Source organism: Temnothorax longispinosus, chromosome 7 (assembly GCF_030848805.1).
Source record: "Temnothorax longispinosus isolate EJ_2023e chromosome 7, Tlon_JGU_v1, whole genome shotgun sequence".
Classification (NCBI taxonomy): domain Eukaryota; kingdom Metazoa; phylum Arthropoda; class Insecta; order Hymenoptera; family Formicidae; genus Temnothorax; species Temnothorax longispinosus.
In genome coordinates this window covers 5,639,690-5,664,779 of record NC_092364.1, presented here as the reverse complement: position 1 = coordinate 5,664,779, position 25,090 = coordinate 5,639,690, and the positions used below count along the sequence as shown (strand labels likewise).

Sequence of the window (25,090 nt, the reverse complement as noted above, 5' to 3'; positions counted from 1 at the left end):
ATCACCGCAGCACATTGCACATTAAAACCACAGTGCTGAAGTGGGGAAAGTCAAAGATGGGAAGTCCAAAAAGCTACATTACATCTGACGAACTACAAAAGTGTAATATGTTATCTATAATCGATGAGTTTAGTGAAGATTTAAAGGATGTACGTGGAAAGTGTATGGACATTGGTTGTGGTCCTGGAGATATAACAAAAGATTTTTTGTTGCCAAATCTTAGCTTAGATGCACAAATAATTGGTAAAAGAATAGTAAATTATAGAAATGTAATGACAAATCAACATTATAAATAATTATTTAATTCTCTGATTTCGCGTTTTGTGAAGGTACGGATATTTCGGACAGCATGATCAAATATGCGAATAAAACATTTAAGGACGAAAAACGGCTCCACTTCGAAGTATTGGATATTCAAACTAAAAATCTACCTAAAAAATATATTTCTGAATTTAATCATATATTTTTGTTTCACTCTTTGCATTGGTGCAATGACATTCGGTAAGCAAGATATTATATAAAATATAATTAAAACTAAAATGTATTTCAACCCTTGTTGATAAAATAAGCCTTATCACTAAACTTTTTAAACAATGTAAATTAATTTTTTCTTGCAAACATATTGTGCATGTGTGCTTCACTTTTTGAATAAAACAAGTGTTTTAAAGGAGGAGGGTCCCTAAGGCCTGTTTTCGGCACCCCTTCAAAATTGGGCCAAAATGGCTGGAATCACTTCCTTATACCCTTGGAAGTAATATTTAGTCAATTCCAGCCTAAACGGAAGTATTTAGAGTGTATACTTCAAGTATACATGGTGCATCAGCGCGCCCGTATCAAGCATTTTTTGGAAAACTAAGCGTTATTGAGAAAAATGTTTCAGATAAAAGTTGTATGGTTTCAAGGGGGACATAAGATGGTGTCATTGGTTTGACCTTGGATAGTCATTTCATCAGACTCACCTTAACCAAGCACCCCAAAAGGTGAGAGGCAAGGGGACTCACCTTAATCAAGCACCCCAAAAGGTGAGAGGCAAGGGGACTTACCTTAACCAAGCACCCCAAAAGGTGAGAGGCAAGGGGACTCACCTTAACCAAGCACCCCAAAAGGTGAGAGGCAAGGGGACTCACCTTAATCAAGCACCCCAAAAGGTGAGAGGCAAGGGGACTCACCTTAACAAGCACCCCAAAAGGTGAGAGGCAAGGGGACTCACCTTAATCAAGCACCCCAAAAGGTGAGAGGCAAGGGGACTCACCTTAACAAGCACCCCAAAAGGTGAGAGGCAAGGGGACTTACCTTAATCAAGCACCCCAAAAAGAGAGAGGCAAGGGGACTCACTTTTTTAATCTAGCACCCCAAAAAGTGACAGGCAAGGGGACTCACGTAAATCCAACACCCCACTCTACGTGGCTTCTTAAAGGAAGATTACGTTTACGATTTTACTGTTCACGTGTGGAGAATCAACAAGAATGAATAATATGATTTCAATCTCGGATCTCCTTAAGTAACGTTTCTACAAATCTATCTGTAAGAAGCCTCATAACTCGCAAAGTACTTAATGAAAAATGATTTAGTTATGAGTGTTTTGGAAAGCTCTCGAAATAAGCTACAATTAAAGATATGTAAAAAAATAGGGGGTTCTATATAAAATATTGAAATCGACATTCACGTGACCTTCAAATGACTATCCACGGTCAAACCAATGACACCATCTTATGTCCCCCTTGAAACCATACAACTTTTATCTGAAACATTTTTCTCAAAAACGCTTAGTTTTCCAAAAAAATGCTTGATACGGGCGCGCTGATGCACCATGTATACTTGAAGTATACACTCTACATACTTCCGTTTAGGCTGGAATTGACTAAATATTACTTCCAAGGGTATAAGGAAGTGATTCCAGCCATTTTGGTCCAATTTTGAAGGGGTGCCGAAAACAGGCCTTAGGGACCCTCCTCCTTTATGCACACAATATTATTTTACATTTTGACGTCTTTGTTGTTCATAATGTTCATAATACTTCTTCACACACACATTTCTATAATATATAATAATATAATAGCATAATTTGAAAAACAAGCAATACACATAAGAGTGAAAAATATATGAATATATCACATGTTTTATATAAAAATACATTTAAAAAATATACTATTGACAAATATTTTAATAAAATATGTTTTAAAAAAATTATTTACATTTATTTGTTTTATTTAACAGACAAGCCTTTAAAAATATATATCAAATGCTACGATCCAATGGAACTATACTTTTGTATATAGCAGCATCTCATGATTCGTGTGAAGTTCTCAGAATTTTGGAGCGGGACATCCGCTTTACACAATATATACCGGTATATATATTATTAAATTTTAATTAATATTTGATTTGCTTTCTTATTATTTATTTTTATTATGTGTTTAAATTATGTTTTTATTATATGTTTTATTACCTAATTAATTTTTGCACTATAAATTGTTAATTATTATTTTTATGTTTATATAGGATAAGATAAAAAACATTTATCCGTTTCAAGATTCGAACAATGCTCGCAAAGACTTAAAAGAATTACTTCAAAGTGTCGGATTTACAATTCACCATTGCAGTCTTCGGGAGAGGAGCTATTCTGAAGAAAACTCGAGACAGTATTTAAGTAAGTTATATTAATAGTCCAGTCGGCAAGTACATTTGAAAATTGACTAATTAGGATAAAGCTGCAACAAAATTTTATTCGCTTTGTTTGGGTGTCAGTAATGACATACTAAGTTTTTGACCTCCCCCGTGGTGTGCTTCGGCCGCCATCTTGGAAGAAAGGAGTGAAAAATCGGTTTTTCGCGAATATCTCGGTTTCCATTAGACTTAGGTTAAAATAGTTTAATGCAATATTGTAGGGAATTAAATTCTCTACAAAAAGGAAGTATAGTTTTTTTTCCTACGACCAATAGTTTTGGCGCTACAGCCGGGAAAAGTAGGATACTTTTTGTAACAAACGGTTTCAGCGACTTTATCTCGCCGTATCTCACTTCTCAGAGGCTGTAGTATACTTTTGAACTCGTTTCCTTACCACTTTGCGGTAGAGTTAGTGGCGCGTTTTTTTATGTGGCGTCCCCTGTAGGTCTAATAGAAACCAAGATATTCGTGAAAAACAGATTTTGTACCCCTTTCTTTCAAGATGGCGGCCGAAACACACCACGGGGGAGGTCGAAAACTTAGTATGTCATTACTGACACCCAAATAAAGAGATTAAAATTTTTTGCAGCTTTGTCCTAATTAGTTGATTTATTTGTCATTTTTAACGACGTGCCGACTGGACTATAAAAATATGCAAGAAGTAATAATTTTACGTTATAAGATTATTAATACTTTGAAGAATTTCCTTTTTGCTATTTTATTTATTAAAATTATAATGTAACATTAATATTATTATAAATTATACATACGTTAATTTAATAATCATGCGTATAATTTTTTAACAGACTCGTTAATATCCATCTTAACATTTCTTGAAGACATGCCACAAGATCTGATGGAAGAATTCAAGAATACACTTACATGTGAATTTCTAAAAAGAAAAATTAACTATAAATCAATATATAATAATCAAAAACTTACATTAGATTTATATAAAGTATTAGTAGTTTACGCACAAAAGATATAATGATCTATAATAATTGCGTAAACATATATGCAGTTATATAATAAAAAAACTAAAAGATAGAATTTTTGTAGCACTATAGTTCTTGTATCATCAGATACTTGTATAATCAGATATACTATGATTAATAAATAATTATTAATTAATAAATAGTTAATCATTTATTCCACATCTTTTATCTAAATTGATTATATGCATCTGAAATCAAATTACTTCCAGCAGATAAAATAATTACATACCGTGGATAATACCAGTTTCTTAGAAAGGACATTTTTTATTGTCAGTAATTATGTACAATAGAACTTATTTATGAATAAAAAATTATAATAACTAATATAAAGATTTATGTAAATTAAAATTGCGTCAAGGCCGTAAAGATACACGGTGCGGTCTCGCTGCGCATATACTTGGGGTGAGACACTATATACCGTGCCTCTTGGAAGATGATCTTATCAGAAAAGGATTGCAAAATTAATTGTAAATTTATACTTTAAAATAATTACTTTAATTATATAAACATACATTTTAATAAAAAATATACTTAATTATATGCGTAGATTGTTATATATAAGTAAAATAATGTACAAGAAAAAGAACGACCAATACTGCGGGTCCAGATGGTTTAAATCTTAATCGTTACTTTGCCAAATATTATGTTTGACACGAAATGCTTTCTCAATGTATGACGAGTTCTTGATCACGAATTTATATATAATACTTACGTGACATTTAGGTATGTGATACTTGGTATACTCTCTAGCTTAACTTAAGTCTCATCCCACACAGCATGCATATCAAAAAGACGTCTAAAAGATATCCCGAAGATATATTTAGGCGATAGGATATCTTCGGGATATCGTCTAAACATCTTTTTGATATGGCTGCTGTGTGAGATGTTTATTATAATATCAGACGTTACACGTTAAACTATCGCAGTTTCCAACAATATTTCGAGAAAACAAGAACTGCCAATGACAGTAACAACGTTTTAATTTATTTAATATAAAAGCTATTTAATATTATAAGTTTATTTACAAGAGAATGTTTGGAACTGTCTCTCACCTATTCTGATAGGCTTTGGAAATATTGTAGAGTAGCGAAAAATAACAGACGCGTATTTCTTTTTATCGGCTTCGAAGCATGTTTAGAGATTGAAACAAATTCTCCCTCGAAAGAAATTCTACATATTTGATTACGAGTGAATATCTCTGAAACCGTGAGGTATGTGAAAAAATGTTTTAGACAAAAAGGTTACGGTATTAAGTAATCTCTGTAATCGTGTATTTAGATTTTTTTTTATGTTATATTTTTTTAACATACCCCCACCCTTCAATGTTATTTTTTCCAAAATAGCTAGGAGTTGCAAGTAGCTGCATCAATAACGTTATTATAAAAATATTTCTATCTTTATATATATAAATGAATGTATGTATGTATGTTTGTCCGCTATATGCAAATCTACAGTTTTTGAATTAGAACAACTAAATTTGGTATACTATCTCATAATACTCTAACTTAGACTGTAGACGTATTTTGAGAACCGCATCATTACCGATGTTTTGAAAAACCGGTTCCAAAATTTTTCTAATGTTTGTCATTAATGGACCGATTTTCTGGAAACCGATGCCAAAATTTGTCTAATTTTTCGGAAATGATGTCGATGAGTTCAATTTTTCATTAATAGACCGATTTTCTTGAAATTGGTGCCCGATTTTAAAAACATTTTTTAGACCGCGAAATACTTCTTCATAAATGAATCGATTTTCTTGAAAACGGGCAAAAATTTATCTAATTTTTCGGGGATGGCAACGATTGGTTTCATTTTTCACGAAAATGTTTTTTTGGGAAACCGGTTCCAAAGTTTTTCTATTGTCTGTTTGTCTGTCTGATCGCGAACTACTTATTCATTAATAGGCCGATTTTCTGGAAACCAGTGCCAAAATTTGTCTAATTTTTCGGGAATGGTGTCGATAAAGAATAAATTAACATGAGAAAATAAAAATAAAAAAAAAAATAAAAAAGGGCCCTCACACATACAAAATTATCTAAAAAAGGCCCCTTTTTATTAATTTTTTTGGGGGTAAATATTACTATTCGGGGAAAAAACATATTGTCTACTGTCTAATAAATTAGCCCATAGAAGGTTTTGGGAAGGGGTCAAAGCGAGGGGAAAAGATTTGCTGGAAAAGAAAGTTTATTAGCATCAGTTGCGTTTAGAATTTGATAATCAACTTAATTTGTGATATTATTATTCTATCACAGTTTTTAAATTAAAACTACTAAATTTGGTATACTATCTCATGATACTCTAACTTAGACCGTAGAGGGTTTTGGAAAGAGGTCTGAGCCCGGGAACAAGAGGCCCCCATACAAAATTTTCTAAAAAAGGTCCCTTTTTTCACAAAAAAAATTTTTTGGGGTAAATATTACTATTCGGGGAACAGAAGAAAGAGCTTTTGAACCCACGCGAAACGTGGGAGAAAAAGCTAGTATATATATATACGTATAGGACTTACTATTTGGTGATGTGTTACGTTCAATCTAGCTGGATCCTTTTAGGCCCTGCGGATAGGTTCTCGTCGATACTCAATGAGTTAAGTTCGCCCACAGAATTTAACTTAAAACTCAAGATCGGATTTGAATGTGATACTGTTCGTAAAAGTCTGAATTTAATTAACGCGCAATGAATTTATTAAATCGTAACATTGTTAATTTAATTAACATGATTAAAGTAATTAGCAATATTTAATTTAATTTACAATGTTTTTTTAATTTTTGTAACAAATTAAAAATTAAATACTCTGTTAAACAGATGCAAGAAGGTCTTGATGTTTGCAGCATATAACAGGACAGTTTTATAACCTAACTACTCGATGTGTGGATATCGATATAATAATAGTGCAATGATAAATTAACGGTTGGAGCGAGAGTTACAATTGTCGACATTTATATATGTATCAACATTTAACGCTGATGAAAAGTTCAGATATAAGAAAAGTGAAGATACAAGATATCAGGCATTCGTGTATCTGTCACTAATGTTAAAAATGAAATATTAACCAAAGATTTCCACGTTTAATCTCATGAAGAACTAACGAAACTCTGTAAAATCATCTTTTTACAACATTGTTTTTATCACGATGCGAGGTTTGTTATAATAGAATAATTTAACAAACGATTCATATCTAATTTAATACACATTCTGTGTTAATATCTTATCATTTATCTTATTCATTAATCTGCTATTAATCAATGCGTATTACAATTTTTTTTCTTTGTTATATGTCTGAATATAAAGATTAATTAAAAACAGAAACTTGAAAATAAAAAAGAATTATTATTTTTTTAAAGCGAGTTTTAATTACAAAAAAATATGTTTCTTAAAACTGTCTCTTCTAGGTTTAGCTGATTCATTCTGCTATTTTGATCTGAAATCGTAGTGAAACCATTACGAAACGAAAGACACATAAATAGAGAACAAAATTCCCTTAGAAGACTTTCTCAAGAAGATTGTCGCGTGGTTAACTCGAGAGATGGAAACTGTAAAATACTACGCGAACTTCATAGATCCTCACTGGATTACCGTAGTGGCGACAGGATTGTATACGCATTTGCGACAGATCTGCATAATCGGTCTGTGTTTCGAGGAGGAAAACATCTTGCCTTTTGATCCATCATATGCGTCGGTACTCTTTGTGTTCTCGGTTTTATGTCTATTAGCGGAATACAGACTGTGGCCCGTAACTCTTAAAGAACCACCAATTCAGCTACTATACATTTATGAAGTGAGTCCTAGAGCCATCATTTAGTGATTCCTCTAAAATCGATTTAAATAAAAAGTAGTATTATCACGCAGTGTCTTTTTGACTAAGTAGAAAGACTATGTAGAAAAATAGAACATAAAGCATAAAGTTATCGAATTAAAATAATTACCAAGAAGAAGAATTTTATTATTGAAACAGGCACGATAAGTAGTACGGAGAGAATTTTTTGTTATATATTTTACCCTTTTTACTACAAAACTTGGCAACCAAGGAATTTTTAAAATATACGAGACATTTTACAAACAACGTGATAAAAATTACCAAATAGATTGGTAAATTTTTAAAAATTATTGACCTAGATATATTTTAGTAAAATTAATCAAACATATTTTATATTTTAATATGTAATAGATATTAATATTTTTTATTATGGTAGATATTAATCAAAATAGCTCGCATAAAATTCTTGGTGGTACATCTTGTCCCACAACTATCATGATTTCAGGATAAATTTTAAGAGAAAATTCTCTCCGTGTAACATCAAATTGGAAAATAATATTGATTTGAAATTGATTTTATTGTATAGATGTTAATAGCTGCATTGAGTACGAATTTGGCGATCCATATGGTATGGATACCAATGATGCATGCAATTTATTGTCTAACTCAAGAATCCAGTAAGTGGGTACGTAGCATCTACTAAATAAAAAATATAACACGCTATCATATTTTCCTCAAATCAATTTTTATTTTATTCAATTTTTTTGTTCAAAAAATGATTATTATTGACGACTTTTATTTACAAAATTATATGAAATTTTTGCCACACAAAAAACAAAACTTTTGATATACAGAAGTTTCAAAATTTGAAACAGTTGTTTTATTTTAGTTGACATGGTTGAATACTGCTATGGGCCTGGACAGCTACTCTTGGTTAACCTTCTTCGCGGATTACATGGCTAGAGACTACGCAGCCACGTACATGGCATTTTGCATGTCGCTATTGTCGTTCGTGTGGATGCTGGACGCCACTGAATCCCTGGACACATTTCTGGATACGTGGAGCAAGTAGTGAATCCTGAAAACTTCAAATCTTACCCGCAAAATTGTCCGACATGTAATAAAATTACGAAGCAACTTATCCATACGTAAACATGTACAATTCTTAACAAAAAGAAATGCTGCCAGATTCAACTCTATGCAAAATTTAAATTCTTTAATAATATTTATAACAAGAGCTCTTTACAATTCATCAACGAAATATTTTATTTAAATATTTGTTATTTGCAAAATATCAATCATAAACTCTTCGTGTTTGCTTAAAGGCTCAAGTAATTTAATTTAATGTTCTTACATAGAAATAAAATTAATATAAGCTTTAATAAAATATACTCTACTAATTACTTTAAAATTAAATACTTTAATTATATGATTATGATCTAATAAGACTCCTTTTGTTTTTTGGAAGACATTTACAGTTCACGAAGGCAAGACGTCGTAAACGCAAAAACAGGAGAGTTACTTTCAGCAATCCCGAAGTGACTCAATCATTCTTTTACAGATTTTATCAAATGAACCCTTTCACGATAAATTTTAGACGTTACAGTTTCTTCTAATCTGTTACATTTTTATTATGTACTTATGTCTTATACTTGTTTAATAAATATTTGCAGTGCTTATAATATTTTCTAAAATTATTATTGCATTAATCACTGTGTTTTGCATGTAAATATTCATAGAAATAGAAATTTGCATTTTTCTATTTTGTCGATTTAATTCTAAAAAAAGATGGAATTTATAAAAATTGTATAATAAATTTGAAATATTATAGTTTCACGAATTTACTATTTTATAATCCTACTATGTTATATCGATTATTTTTCTTATTTTAATTTTTATAAAATTATTTTGAAAAATTCTCTATGTTTGATCTGACAGGCTGAAAGTTATTAAAAACTAACTTCACTGTAAATGTCATTAAAAACATCTCCTTTTTTTCTAATAATTGGTGAGCTATAAATTTAATCCGAATGATTAAATTACGATTATTTAGTATTGTTTTCCAAAATGGCGCGATTATCGTGTACGATATGGGCATTAATACTCAACAGTTTAAGAATATCGATTTTTCAAACGTGCTTTGCTGACGCTTTGGAAGACGAATTTGGTTATCCTCTGATATCAAGTCCACCAATTACCACTTTCTTATTTGCGACAAGTGTCTACGTTATCGTCATCAATTCCACGATTTTTCCACCATCGTTCCGAGAACCGAAACCTGTTATTATGTGTTTGTATGAGGTTAGTGTGCCGCTAAATATCCTATTTGATCACTTATTCTTTTGTATATTTTCTATACAGCGATTTTCTCTCTCTCTCTCTCTCTCTCTCTCTCTCTCTCTCTCTCTCTCTCTCTATCTCTCTATCTCTCTCTCTCTCTATTTTCAATTTCAGTTTCTAGTAACTGCGTTCTTCCTGGAATTTGCAATCGCATGTATATGGGCACCAATAGACGTATTCGTCTTAAGCACACTACCAAAGAAAATTTGTCCAGTAACGTATTATTTACCTATTCATTTACTATAATTTTAATATTACAGTAATATATCAAAATATATTTTTATAAATAATTTATATCAATACTTATACTTACCGAAAATTAACTCGAGCAGATACTCAGTCGGTTAAAATTGGGAAATGCAGTTGAAATGCTCATTACGATCAAATCACTTATGCCGATTCTCATAAATGGAATAGCGACAATGATTTTTCTGATTACTCTACACGTTACAAGAACTGTCGATTTCAAAGATTTAACGTGAGTTCGTAATAATTGCATCTTATTATCGACAAAGAATTTTGCTGCACTGAGAAAGAAATATTTAGATTCAAAAAAATATTTATTAGGTGGCTCCTAATACCTTATTTACTTAATATCATACATATATTTATTTAAAATTAGATACTTTTACTTAATTTAAATAAAAATATTTAATTCTGTGATAACAAAATGTGAATCTTTTAACTTAAAAACGACTGAGTTAAACAATACCCTTTTTATTAAAGATTTCTCTGTTGATGTGTTAAATTTTGATTTATACCATTTCTAACTAGATAATTTGTATAATGTAAATTAATCGAAAATTCAGGGATAATGGAGTGATATATTTTCTGTCGCATTCGGGAACAAAATTTTGGCAACGTATACGGAGCAAGTTTCCAGAAGTAAAGAACAGCAAGGAAAATAAATACAACAATTGCAAAAATGGCCGTAAAAAAAATCGCGTAAACTATCGCCAGAGGTAGTGTTTCAACTATTCTGAAGATCCAAAATTCGTTACACGGAAGAAATTAGATTCGTTAAAAATTCTAACTTTGTACGACTAATTGCAAAAAGAAAACGTAATTTTCTCGGTATTGACGTTTCGAAAAGTGCCAATGCAAAGGAATCTAGATACATAATTCAATTTATAAGTGAAATACGCCTTTGTCACCTCATCGACGGTTTTATGAAAAAGAAGGCATTTATTTCGTTCGAACTGAAGTGTAAAGTACAAATGGTATAGATAATATAGTGGTAATAATATAATAATTATAATCGTTAATAAATATCAATTCAATTAATAATACGGTGTGTCCCAGTATACTGCGGATTATTTAATATTATTATTATTATATATACGGTAATTGTACTAACGGGATGTGTTCAGTGGCAGCGTTACATTATGTAATAATATGTGTATCTTACAGTGATCTTTCTTTTCGTCGACCGACAGATAAAGCCGTCTCTCTCCGTAATAAATCCATCTTACGCTCTACGATCATCACTTCGCTGTGAAACATTGATCCACGACATTAAAAAGAACACCTCTCCTATAAATACTAAATTACTCTAAATTGCGAAAGTACATTATTTTCTGAGGTTCGCATCTTGACTCGCTCTTCTTGTCTTTTTAGTATCGCAATATATTTTAGTAAAAAATTTTTCAACCGATTTCCTCTGGAAAATATTGTTCTCGGATACGATCTCTATCTTTTTTGTGCGCTAAAAATCTGAGAAAAGAAAATTTTTAACAAAATAAATATGAAAAGTAGAGTCCAATATTGCACAGTTTTTGTTTAATGCTAATAAATTGCATAATTTTAATTCAATAATCTACATAATATTAATAATATTTTAATTTCTTAGAAACACTAATCCTCTGCAAATAAATAAAAAATAATTATTTATAGAGCCAGCGTTGACAATTCGAAAAAGCTGGTTTGTCGAAAACGGGAGGTGTTCTTCATTATCTTTCGTAAGATGCGATGTGAAGCGGACTCTATCGTTTTCTCTCTTTATCCTTTTTTCTTATCTCTTTTTTTTTTCAACTGAACGGAATTCGGTTATGTTAATTATGTACGAGTTTGCTCGCGCTCGGCCCTATAGTACCCCGTTTACCAAGTGTACCTTTGTGCACGATTAGGCAGTGCTCAGAAAAAGTTGGGGATATGTAGGATGAGCATATAAATGTCTTGTCTTCATTCCGCGACCGGTAGTATCAAAGAGCGATCTCCGGTTGCGATAAAATGTAATGTAAAATGAGATCTTTCCAAAAGATTCCGTAAGTACGCACTTAGATGGTAAATTCCCGTATCACGAAACGGGCATTCGAACTTATTTGCCTTCGATTTACAGCGCCAAATTTTGGGATTATACGCACGAACTAAGCAAGCATACAGACTAATCTAATTTAACGACGACAAGTGACGTTGAGCCGAATCTTTTAATATTAATTATTAATTAATCGCGACAATTGTATTGGAATGGATTTAAGGAACGTGTCGTTATTTTAGTTTCCCTCCTTCGAACAGTTCGTTCGTTCTTTTGACAAATGAATTGCTGTTCGAATATTCTTTGACTTTTTATAACTTTTGTAACTCGCGTCTCTCGTCATAAATCTTCAATACGGTTCGTTAAATATAAGTACGATTGAAATCAGTCGATCGCAAATGAAATCGTCGTGAGCATTTTTCTTTAAGCGACAGTCTCGCGGACTCTGTTTCCTGATTTGCTCATTAATGTTCGAGTCTCACGCAAAAACTGAAACCGATATAACTATCTAACAAGTTAGATTTTCAATGTTGCAAGTATAAAAGAAAAATGTAAAATCTTGTTAATTTTTACAAATAATAATCTGAGTTTGTGAATTATAATCTTATACAATATGTATTAATTTGAGTAGATTGTTTTTGCGTGTTTATCGCGTCAAAGTTTGTGTTCATTAAAAATATATTCAAAACATTTAAAGTATTTAAAAGATGCCGTAAAGATATTTTAAGAAGATCGTGAGGTATTTAAAAGAAATACTGATCTTTCAGATCTGGTTCTAGATATCTGTTTTAGATATCTTTCAACTTTTTTCGTCTTTTAGAACTTTGTCGATATCGAGATATCGGTTTTAATCTCTGCATTCATTCAACTTCGGAATTTTTAATTCCGCTTCTGTCATGTATATTTTTCGGCTAAACGCGTTTTAAACGCATACACATACTGCTTCTCAAAAAGCTTTTACATAAAACGATCGAGGTGCACGGGTCGAGCGAATGGAAGAGTCTTCGAGCCTCATCGATGTACAGATACGCGATCAATCGCCATCGCGTATCAAGTTTACACAGCCACAAAAGTGGCAATCTTTATTATTATGTCAATTCAAGTATATAGTAGTTGAAATTAACTTAGAACAATTTTTAATTCAAGTTGAACAAATTCGGCATTTAACGGTAAGAACATTTCTTTCGGCGAATTAACTGATCCATTATCTTAAAAGTAAGAAAAATAAATATCTGTTATTTTAATCGTATTTAAATTAGAGGGACGATTGTTTTTTAAATGAACGATCGATCGCACCTCATCGATACATTGTACATACACTCGTATAATTAGGCTGCCTTTCTGTTTTGTTTTTGTTTTGTTTTTGTTTTTTTGCCACTGCACACACGCGACGCGCGCTCGCGCGCTACTCAATACAGTTACTTAACGATAATTCTTTCGTCCTCCAATAACCCCATTCAAATACTGTCTCTGCTTAGAATCTACTTGACGGGATCGAGTCGATGATGGGAATGTCTGGAGAAACTAAGGGATCTAGGATGAACGACGGGCTTTGATGAATTGGACGTGCGGGCACCGAGAGAGCAAGATTTTTTTTTATGAGATTCATTTCACCATCTGTAGCCTCAAAATAGGTTCATAGTTAACCGAAATTTCTATAAAGTTTCTCCAGTGAGCTATTACCTTGAAAAAACTTTAATTTCTTCTTAAATTTTGAAGAAAAGGTCTTTTCCCTTTCTACCTAATATTCTTCACAGTTAAATATAGTTTAATTAAATACGAAATTGAACAGTGAACGGTACAAGTAAGTTCAAAGCGACGAACTGCAATCAAAGACCTCAGAACAGAGAACTGCATCTATTGCTACTGAACTTATTGCTCGAGGTAGGATTATTGCTGTCTCATAACGCGATGATAAAATTACGTCGGACATTCGTTGTAGTTCGAAAAAATATATTTCTACTTTTCAAGATTTTGTTAGTAATTTTTCCCGTGAGCTACTCGACAATTTAGCACTAAATTAGAATTATTTTATTGAATAACCGTCGCTGTAACGATTTTATCGTCGCCACAATGTTGCGCCGCAAAAAGCAACTGATATAAATCCAAACAAAACAAAAGACTAGGAAATATCGCAAATCTCATGAATATTCCTCGAGATTTCTTTAGACGTATTCAAGACTTTTGCTTCGTTGAGAGTTATACGGTCGCGCTGTCGGTGCTCGCAGGTCTTCGAGGAACGACGATAGTACGCGGGGACGTGTACTGTTGTAGATATACGCAACTTAATATCACAAATTCGTTGAAAAACCATACGCAAACACGATCATTGGTAGGACAATTATACAGCGATGCGCAGTCACGCAAATACTGCGCGCGCCGGCACACTCATACACATGTTAATTACAATATTCGTACAAGTGCTTACGACGTACTCCTAACGGCTTCTCCCTTCAACCTCTCTCTCGCTTTCTCTCCCTAACCGGTAAATTGACTATTAATATTCCCGTTGAGAATTTTACAGGTTCAGTCGGGGCTCGGTGCGTGGAAAGTTCCTCCCGCGAAAGGCGCGCGACGATATAAAATCACGCGTGCACGTGGCGTCGTGAGGTATCGAAAAGCTCGTCGAGCCTCATTTTGCGTTAGACGGGACCTTTAAGTTGTGATTTCCCTTGTTAATAAAATCCGCGCGGTTCGACTAATTACGATTAATGATCATTTTTAAATCTTAATCCTTCCTTATTCGTCAGTTAAGTCACATCTGGCTTATAATTATATCGACGTCGTTCTTGTTTAATAAGAATTAAATTCAAAAAAGAGATTGCTGTATCTTTATAGCAATCTCTTTATTTACATATTAGTTAGAACGGATTAACTTTCTCATTCACGATTTATTTTACGGATGCTTTTGAGGAAAAAGAATTTCCAGCGATTTACCAAAAACTCGTAGAAATTTATTATAAATCTTAAATAGTAATCCCGTAATTTTAATATAATTATATATAATTGCTATGAGAGTTAATTAGTTCCCGCTCGTTCAAATGTGGGGAAAAGCGGCAAAGAAATTCTGTCCACGTGGAAACGATGCATCAACGAACCATTCGGGATGACTAGAACGAAATCCTGCCACATTTATCTCTCTCTCTCTCTCCCCCCACGGCTCCTCGTGCACGCGTACCTCATATACCGTGCTCTTCGCGCTCCGATCTCCTTTGAGAGATGACATAAAATAAATATTAAAACTATATCGAGATATATCAACGGTGAGCATATTTTTTAGCGAATGCAAATCTCTCATCTCTCTGTGTTAACTGTCTGTATGTTCGTACGTGTTTTCTCTGTTTGTATGTATATGCATAATATATATTTGTATTTATATTTATATATATATTTATATTTGTATTTATATTTAGACTTTATGTCCGCTATACCGTAATTATAATAATTACACTGCGCGCGCGCGATAACTCATACTCTCTCCCCCACCTTTCACGGACTTTTTTTCTCCGTTTAATCACTTTCTTGCCTCATTTTGTCGTGCGCCTCTATATAAATCCATATTTATAATATATTTATATAATATATTATAATATTTAATAATATAATGCTAATCGGTGAGGATGACGATAATGATGACGATGACGACAATGAGCCGATGTCGCGACAACTAACGATACCTTAACGATAATTCCTATTATGGCAGACTATCTACGGTAGGATCGTCCGTCATAAACGAGAGTGCGTTGCTTCCCGGGACTCCTCCGCATTCAGGACAACGAAATAAATAAATATATATATATATATATATATATATATATATGTTCGTCGAGGATACGTCCCACGGGAGAGACGTCGTGCAGAAGAACGAAGAAACGAAGAGTTGGCGCGACGAAGAAACGAAGGATCTCGCCGCCGACGACGATGACGGAATCATGCCATCTTTCAAAACGGTATCGTCGGTGTCCTGTGTTAACGTATATATGTGTGTATGTATATATGTGTGTCTGAATGTACGTGAATGCCCTTGATTAATCGTTTACAACACATCTAACACGTTCGCCCCAATTCCGCAACATTTAAATAAATGAACGATCCCGGTTGCGCGCGAGGACGAAACGCCGATCTAAGATCCGACACTTGACGACAACGACGCGATATTATACCTACACGTATATATGTATACATAGGTGTATGCGTGGGTGACTTACCGATGGCGACCGATGAGCGGAAATCGTGTGGGTATCGAGGGTGAGGGATCACGTTAGAAAAAGTCCTGTGTCGCGTGTCTTTGGAGATATCTCACTACGTATAACGTACTATACAGATAGATATATGCTAACGACTTCCACACGCCTTCTCATTTACCACCTTTCTACCGTGTGCCGTCGCGTTATTGCAACGTTCCTTTTATGCACCTTTGACCCCCGAGTAACGTGTGTGTCTGGGTGTGTGTTGTGCGCACGCACCGCGGATGATACGGCGTGTCGTTACGTGGTGCGTGCGACATCACATGTGTAATTAGTACTTTCACTAGCTGCACCACTACGAGGAAGTTGTCCCTCGCCGTTCGTCGGGGAAAGGGAGATTTGTCACTCTCCGCGAAGGGAGGCGTGCTCTCGTTTTCTCTCGAGATCCACCGAATGCTCGCGACGGCGATCTCTGTCGTCCGATGTGACGGACCGGGTCGTCTCGATCGTGCAGGTCTCACGAGCACCCATTCGGACGATGTGGATCGCGTTACTCGGTGTAATGTGATGTGGAGACTCGGTCGTGTGCTCGGTCGATTATTCCTCCTCCTCGCTCTCCTCCGCGGGACCGTACATGTCGGCCAGCTTGTCGAATCTTGGGCCCCAGGCGCCTAGATATTCGTATTCGTGTTGCTCATCGTCCGTACCTAGGATTAGAAAAAATTGATTTAAAAAAAATAAAATTTGTTTATTGATACAAGTAATAAAAACCGGAGATTAAGCTATATTTATGTCTACGAGAAATCTTAAAAAAGAAAAGAGGAAAAGAGATAACAAATTAATCTATGTAATTTTAATAAAAGTCAGGGAAAGTTTCAGAAATTAACAAGGAAACCTCGCGAACTCGAAAATTCTGATTTTAATAAAACTTCCCACACATGTAGGGGGATTAAAAAGATGAATTTAGATATTTTTGTAGCTGCCCAAAAACGGTTTTAAGGAGTGAAACCACCCCTCATATGTAGAGCGGCTTTTTGCTTTTCTCGATATATTTCGAAAAGTATTCGAGATATGAAAATGTTCAAAAATAAAAGTTTTATGGTAAAAACATCTCTATTTAACCACATTAATAAAATTTTGAAAAAAAAATTTTTGTTTAAAAAATTATTTTTAAAAAATATTATATTAATGTTGTTGAATAGAGATTTTACCATAAAACTTTTATTTGAAACATTTTTTGATATCTCGAATACTTTTCGAAATATATCGAGAAAAGCAAAAAGCCGCTCTACATATGAGGAGTGGTTTCACTCCCTTAAAACCGTTTTTGGGCAGCTACAAAAAATATCTAAATTCATCTTTTTACTCTCCCTACATGTGTGGAAAGTTTTATTAAAATCAGAATTTTCGAGTTCGCGAGGTTTCCTTGTAAGATATTTAAAAAATGAGTAATAAATTATTAAAAAATGCCAAACGGATCATTTTGACCCTCTTGGTAGTTCTAGTGTTAATACAAAAAAATATCATATTAATACTATTAATACAAATAATATTTCGTACTACGACATGAAAAAGTAAATTCTTGTAAAAACAATTTAAAAAGAAAATTTGAAAACTTTTGAGAAATGCATGGTACTTTTTTTTACAGAGTATATAAAATACTAAATATCTTGAAAATTCTCCCTTTTACATACCGGAGGCTAATGATTCTAGAGAACCCGCGGTACTTCCGCCACCTTCGTATGCGTAATTCCGTAAATCGTCGAAGGGCGGTGCGTTTGGATCACTATCGGCCCTCTTTTTGTGATCCTCGATAAAGACGCCAACGTTTGGTTCCGGTCCAAGTGGATCTGAGAAGAGCGCTACGATTATTTCTCCAGCTCTCGTGACCTATCCCGTCGCTTCCCAGCGAGAAATGACCCATCGATTCGATGGGATTTGATGGGTCATTTCTCGCTGGGTTTACAATCGAAAAAATACAACGTACAGGCTACTTTACACGGAGGCAGCTTGCCACCCATTTCCGGTATCGGGCCACCGATCGGAATCTGCAGAGGCGTGATATCGAACGCGGTCATGTCGTCCTCTCCGCCACCCTCGTCGTCGTAGTTGATGATGTTTTCCCTCACGTCGTCATCCGGGCCGGGATACTTTATGTGCGCTTCTCGTCTTCTGTTGTAAACGACGAATACCAAGACGAGAACTGCAATTTTGATATTAATAAAATTAATTCGTATTGTTCGTGTTAAACGAAGTGTCGTTATCAATATAACGAGGTAATACTTCTCTGCTGAGAGTTCAAGCAAGTGCAAAGTGTAACAAAATCCACAGCGGCAACTGTGTTCTACGATATTGCAATGTACAAAACAGGTGTCAGTCTTATCAGTCGGGAACATCATTCTCGAAACGAAAGCTTATATTGAGGCAGTCTTGTGCGATCTTAAATATGCAGTTTCGATTAGCGTTCAAATGCAAAGCGCGCTGTGAAAACAATTAAAGCAGATGGAGGAAATAATTTGTAAAAAAATGAGTAAACAAAAGGGGAAGTAAAATAAAGAGACATAAGCTTTCGTAGTAAAACTTGGTTTTATTTTTCAGTCGATCATACGGTCGCCACAAAAATAAGAACTGAAACATAATTAAACGTGCTTATGCTTAAAAACATAAAATAAAAATAAAATATTATCAAAGATGTATAATAACACGTAAAATAAAAAGATACAATAGAAAGAAACAAAAGGCATGCGTCAGATTATATATATATTTATGTGTCTCAATATTTGACAGTGATCGATTTGCACATACTAACCGAGAATGATCAAGAGACAGACGAGGATCGCCGCCAACGCGCCCATGCTCAGCTTGAGCGTCTGTCCCTCTTGGACTAGCTCGCAGTTCTCGCCCCAGAAGCCATCGGGACAAATGCACCGGTATCGGAATCGCGGGTCCTGATTGATACATCTGCCACCGTTCAGGCAAGGATAGTCGATGCACTCGTTTTTATCCATGCATCCCTTGTTATCCGGCGAGGGGATTCTTCCCTCCCCGCAACTGCGGCGATGAAAAAAAAAACAGTTTGTGATACATCGATTGTCTCAAAGATAAATGAAGTCGTAATAATGATACCTACGTGCAGTCGTATTCGTTCCAGAGATCGATGCACTCGAAGGGATCTTGACAAATGACATTGGCACACGGTTTATTCGACGGACAATTCCTCTCCAAGTTCCGCGCCATCGTCGCCTGACCCCATTGAGTCCCGTTCATGGCGGGTGGTAGCGGAAGATGTTTCCCTTCCAATCTTATGTCGTCCAAACAACCTGCGATTTTTATTAAAAATTATACAATTATTAATAAATTTATTTCATTGTGTAAAAGACTCAAAGTTTATTATGAAGTTCTCATAAAATAAAACAAATCTGATTTCTTCATTTCTCAAACGAAAAAATTATCACACACATTAGAAACTATTTTTAATATACCAATTCAATTTCTTTTGTATCTTATTGAAATATATATTTTGTTTTATTATATTTGTAAGAACAGGAAAAATATAATTAAAAATTATGCGTCTTCTAATTATGTAAATATAAAAAGATCTAAAAATTTATTTAAAGTTACTGTAATAATATAAAAACGCATTTATATTTTATTTCTTCGTAAAGCGATCTAAATTACCTTTCTGATAATCTGCGTAAACTTCAAATGTGCGAACGCCAGTGTATTCCGCCTTGCCACCGGCGTAGACACCCTCCTGCTTGTCCACGAGGAGCCATTGATGACCTTCGAATGAAAAGGTCTCATTGAATCTTCGTCCTTCGCCACCGTCCAACTCCAAAGTTGCAGCGGATCCATATCTCGACACTCTGACCGTGTGCCATTGTCCATCGTCGACGGCTATCGCCGAGAGCCAGATATCTCGTTCTTCTGTCCTAAGACTGTTCAGATTATACCTGAAGTGCAGTCTGCTGTCCTTGATCTGAAATTATAACAAATAGATGTTTCAGATAGTCCGTTAAAATTTCTTTCTTCACAATGAGCCTAATTCATCAAAATTATACACAGCAAAATTTAAAAATCTGGACGTTTCAAAATTATATTTAAAGTCGCGCATCAAAGAAATTGTAAAAACTTTTAAAGAACTTTGTTTTATGTAATGCGTCTAATAAGTAAAAGATATAAATTTTGTAATTAAATATCTTATTTTACACAAAAGAGATAAATATATTTTAATAAAAGTAATATCAAAAACAACTCGTGCAAGAAATACACAATGAAATTATAACGCTTCAAATTACAATCGTTCACAACTCGCATTGAAATAATGAATAAGTAATCCTTTGTGAATAATAAATTGCTCAATTAGCGGCTGTTTTGTAAAAGAATGTAGAAAATATTCATAAAATAATCCTTTAATAATTAAAATTCAAAATGCGTCACCTCCAAAATGGCGTATTCCCTATTGTGCTGATCGCTCACTCTGAACAGCTCGCCGTGAATCTCTCGGGTACGGAATCTCAGTTGCACCTGAGTGGAGTACTTGTCCGGCTCGAAGGACAGCGCGTACTTGACGTAGCTCTGGGGCTTGAAGGTGGTCGGGATCGTCGGCGTCATGCATCCGGGACCGGTCCAGCCGGGATTGCACTGGCATCTCGCCTCAGTGAAGCTGCCGACACAGGTGCCGTGTTCCCAGCAGCGGAAGGTCGATTCCTGATTGTTGCAGATCTCCTCCGTCTGCGGGCAACCGGCGACGCTGTTCCGCGAGAGACCCGGGTGAGCGAGATCGTACAGCTTGCTGTTGTGGAAGAGATTCTTGATGCAGCCGTCGAAGCCCTTGCCCACCGGCATGTGCTTCCACTTGTAGTGCGTCGGATCGAACTGCTCTACGTAGAGACCGCCGATCTGCAGCGGTGCGTTCACGTTCAGGTACTCGTTGAACGGCGGTATCGTGCCCGTGGCCTGGCAGCTAGTGTCGTTGAATTCCGGTGGGCTTCCATCCTCCAACTCGGATATCTCCGCGGATTTGCAGTAGTCGATGATGAGCTTCACGGTCTATAGATAATTCCAGCGTTAGAACTATTTTGCACTCATGAAAAATCGCCAAAGGCTTGTTTTTAGCTTAGATCTTAGCTTAATATGTACATCACGTAATGCATGTAGTATAATTTATAATCTTTATTTTAAAAAAACCGGTACGTGTGCTTAGCTTATCAAGTTCTACAAGTAAAACAATATAATATCTATTACTTTACCTCCGTATTCCAGAAAATGTCAAGTCGATGCCACTCGCCGTCGTCCAAGGTTTTCTTTGGCTTCACTTTCAGCTCCAAAGTGCCAGATCCAAAATCGATCAGTAGCCTCGGTATACCACGTTCCAATTCGACCGAGATAAAGTCTGTTAACACGTTTAACATAATAAAATCATTGATACGGCAATTAAAAAACGTAAAAGTTTGAAAGATTGAAGATCTTACCAGAAACCATTATCTCGTCGACTTCGGGAGGAACAATCGGACCATTGTACAATAATAGTCCGTCAGATTTTCTTGTGATAAACTCGAAGCTCAAGTGACTATTATCGCACATCTCCAAAGCGGGATACCATGCCCAACCGTTGCCCCGAAAGCTTCTAGCGGTCTGCTGACACCTTGGGCCGTTGTAACCAGATGGACATTGACATCTAGAGTTGTAAAACACATAAGTAGCTCTAACGGTGATCAAAGGACAAAAACTACTTAAGAGAATAATCGTTATAGTTTATTTTTATATTTACAAAGACGACGAGATTCTTTCTTGCCAGCAAACTTTGCGTAAATGCATACGATTCGCGATATGTCAACGAGGAATTTAATTGATTTTCACTTACGACAATCCAAATCGGTCTTCCACGCAGCGTCCGCCGTTGTAGCAGGGACTGTTCCTGCAGGACTCGCCCTTGCTGAAATTTCGTGCTCCACAGGTGCACTCGGCTATCACGTCAACGCGTACGCCAACAAGGGCGGTCCTGTTCGCGTTCACCATATACGGCAGGTTGCTGATATCGAGGGTGTTCGTACAACTGCCTTCGCACATCTCGTTCTCGTAGTAACACTCGTCGATACCGACCATAGTTATGTTGATACCCACATCTTTCTCGATCTATCAGTCAGAGATATTTAATTAACATGTTGTATTAAAAATTTATTTCAATTTTTAATCTTTTATTCAACGCAATTTATTTAAAGCATTTGAAGTATCTTCAAACCGTTTCTTGAATGACATTTACCTCTTCGCGATGCATAAGTACAATGCCGTTAAGCCTGACCGGTTTGTAATATAGGGAGCCATGCGCGGCGAATCTGACGTCCGTCAACGGTGGATGCACTCTTCTTAATTGAACACTGAAAACATCCACATTGTCCCTGTCTATATTCAATAGATGCGACAGCTTGTCCCTGAATAGATCCGCTTTGCTCCGCGACAGAGTTTGATTCTGAAAATCACGTAAATCTTATAGTATCCTTCCGCGAACTAAAATATAAAGATTTTAAAAAAATTTACTTCGAAAGTTTAAGAGCATAAATTGATTTTATTAAGAAAAAATTTGTTAGTATATAAAATGTATCGATCGGTATAATATATGTACATCAATTATACACTTAGTAGGATTTTGAGACTCACCTGATAATTCCAGACGCGAATAAAGTCCTCGTCCGTTATTCCGGATATTCGGACCGAGCCTGAATTCAACACCGCCTCGTGCGGGATACTCTTGACGGTGACAGTCACATTCGCGGGCACGTCCGTCTGCGTGTGCTTCCGATCGTAGACCTTGAACCGTAGATGATACTTGCCGTCGTGCGTGCCAGATTTCATGTAAATCATCCCCGAGTCCTCGTCGAGTCTGAATTGCGCGTGCTCCAGTCCTTCCCAGTAGAATTTCTTGTCCGGCAGATCCCAGTCGTCCAGATCATACACGTACACTCTACCTATCTCGGTATCCGGCGATTGTCCCTAGAAATTATTTAATGAGATTATATTACATCCACAAAGCTTTCGAAAGACTTGCATTATTCGCATAAAAATTGAGATATAATGTAATTGCAACTTGGCGTTATTGCAACTTGCATCTTAGCGTTATTTAATGTAACGCTAATACGTACTGCGTAGTTATATACAAAGATTTCCTTGGAGCCAGGCTGCATCTTATTATCGTTAACGTCCCCTATGATAACCGTCAAGGTACTGGTCCCAGACATTGAAGGGTTCCCGGAATCCTTGATGACGATAGGAATCAAGAACTCCTTTTGTTGTTCCCTGTCGAACGATCGCAAGGATGACACCACGGCCATTCCGTCTCCATTGGCTCCCTCTGAAAAATAATAAGAGCACGAGAGTGAAAAACTGTACTCTGCAATGCATTTATTTATGCAACTAGATTTTTATTATTAATTAAGACGAATTATGATATTGCGAAAAAATTTTGCGGATTGTCTTCTCTCAAAGAATGATTTTGTTGCACTGTGATAAATTTGTTAATTAACAAAACTTACTGTTATCGCTCTCAACTTTGAAGCTAGCTCTAATAACATCGTTCGCGTTAGGATCCATCCGGAAAGTAAACGGAGGACCGTTGCTCCTAGATCGATCATCATCATCGGTGGCGAGAATTTCGACGACCTTTTTGGTTTGCGCGTATTCCGGTAAAACTGGACGATAGTCCTTGAGGAATCTCGGTGGATTGTCATTAATATCCTGTACGACGACTGTCAGGGTAGCTGTCGCGGTTTTAGGTGGTATTCCATCGTCGATCGCCAAAATTTTAACCTAAAGCAGATTATTATTTCAATAACTTTTACGCTACATTAATCTACGTTGTAATTTAGTGTCATTTTAGTTAATGTGTCGTAGTGTTGATATACATAAAATTTTTTATCAGGATTTATCAAATTCTATCATTGCAAGTAATCTTTTAATTTGTACCATGTTTATTTAACAAATTTTATCGATCAATCTATATTAGTATCTTATAATTTACCTGGTGCCGAGGAGTTTCCTCGCGATCAAGGCTCCTCTGTATCGACACGGTGCCGTTTTCGTTGATGAAGAACTGTCTCTTTCGATCGGAGCTTCTGTCGATGGAATAGGAGACCTTGCTCTTGCCACCTTGATCCGGATCAGTGGCCTTGAACGTTTCCAGGCTGCTGCCTATGCGGGCGTTCTCCGGCACGGTAGTCTCGATATTGGCTTTCTCGAATTGTGGCTGATTGTCATTGATATCTCGCAATTTCACGACCACCCAGGAATAGGCCACGTGGTATTTATCATTGTCATTGTCCTCGCCCTGAAGAGATGATTATCCGATTAAATTGTTATATAAGCATGATAAATTACCTTTCAATAATTTCATAAATTAAATAGGCAAGAAAGGAAATTATTTTTCTCGCAAAACTATTCATTTTTTGACAAACATATGTTTAATGTTCGATAAATTATATATAATTTAAATGGAAAAGATTTAATTTTATTGTGTTTAATTAGAATATCTTTATTTATATCGTATCTCACTCTTTATCTCTAAAAGTCTAAAAGTTTGTGTATCTTATTCTTTTTGCTTACCTTATCGTTCACTTGTATCCTAAACCTAAAGCCATTACTCTGCAGTTGGTCCTCGTAATCCAGCGATTGCACAATTTTCAACGATCCTGTGCCATCGTTGTTTCGTACCATAGTAAATTTATCGGCACCGTAACCGCTGTTTTCGATTACCTGAAATACATCGTAAATTATTAAAATTAACGAGTAACAAGGAAAAAGTGGACTTTAAAAGTTCAACGACATTTACAATGTCCGTATTATTCCAATCTTAAAAAAAATATATAGGTGCAATCAGACACTTTGTGATTCTTATTCC

At 35.3% G+C, this 25,090-nt stretch overlaps 3 protein-coding genes across 9 annotated transcripts in view; 2 read left to right on the top strand and 1 right to left on the bottom strand.

Moving 5' to 3' along the window:
• The first annotated feature begins 41 nt into the window (after positions 1 to 41).
• LOC139816032 (juvenile hormone acid O-methyltransferase-like) lies at positions 42 to 3,655 on the top strand. The gene is made up of 5 exons (XM_071783320.1): positions 42 to 243; positions 330 to 501; positions 2,218 to 2,350; positions 2,503 to 2,650; positions 3,474 to 3,655. Exons 1-5 carry the CDS (start codon positions 57 to 59, stop codon positions 3,653 to 3,655), a joined length of 822 nt encoding a protein of 273 aa, XP_071639421.1. The 5' UTR covers positions 42 to 56.
• Positions 3,656 to 7,123: 3,468 nt separating this feature from the next.
• Positions 7,124 to 10,773, top strand: LOC139816882 (uncharacterized). Its single transcript, XM_071784689.1, has 3 exons — positions 7,124 to 7,437; positions 8,003 to 8,101; positions 8,306 to 10,773. The coding sequence occupies exons 1-3, from the start codon at positions 7,186 to 7,188 to the stop codon at positions 8,486 to 8,488; spliced, it is 534 nt and encodes a 177-aa protein (XP_071640790.1). The 5' UTR covers positions 7,124 to 7,185; the 3' UTR covers positions 8,489 to 10,773.
• A 2,504-nt stretch (positions 10,774 to 13,277) lies between these two features.
• Positions 13,278 to 25,090, bottom strand: part of LOC139816880 (neural-cadherin) — a 202,599-nt gene continuing 190,786 nt past the window's right edge. For all 7 annotated transcript variants that reach the window (XM_071784688.1, XM_071784683.1, XM_071784682.1 and 4 more), the window contains 16 exons: positions 24,796 to 24,945; positions 24,215 to 24,520; positions 23,730 to 24,003; positions 23,340 to 23,548; positions 22,858 to 23,190; positions 22,463 to 22,669; positions 22,064 to 22,335; positions 21,672 to 21,877; positions 21,450 to 21,592; positions 20,638 to 21,249; positions 19,876 to 20,176; positions 19,328 to 19,517; positions 19,007 to 19,248; positions 18,185 to 18,400; positions 17,892 to 18,047; positions 13,278 to 16,904 (listed from right to left, as the gene is read on the bottom strand). In XM_071784688.1, coding sequence (XP_071640789.1) covers positions 16,795 to 16,904; positions 17,892 to 18,047; positions 18,185 to 18,400; positions 19,007 to 19,248; positions 19,328 to 19,517; positions 19,876 to 20,176; positions 20,638 to 21,249; positions 21,450 to 21,592; positions 21,672 to 21,877; positions 22,064 to 22,335; positions 22,463 to 22,669; positions 22,858 to 23,190; positions 23,340 to 23,548; positions 23,730 to 24,003; positions 24,215 to 24,520; positions 24,796 to 24,945 — 3,927 coding nt within the window. In that variant the 3' untranslated portion in view covers positions 13,278 to 16,794. The remainder of the gene's footprint in view (positions 16,905 to 17,891; positions 18,048 to 18,184; positions 18,401 to 19,006; positions 19,249 to 19,327; positions 19,518 to 19,875; positions 20,177 to 20,637; positions 21,250 to 21,449; positions 21,593 to 21,671; positions 21,878 to 22,063; positions 22,336 to 22,462; positions 22,670 to 22,857; positions 23,191 to 23,339; positions 23,549 to 23,729; positions 24,004 to 24,214; positions 24,521 to 24,795; positions 24,946 to 25,090) is intronic.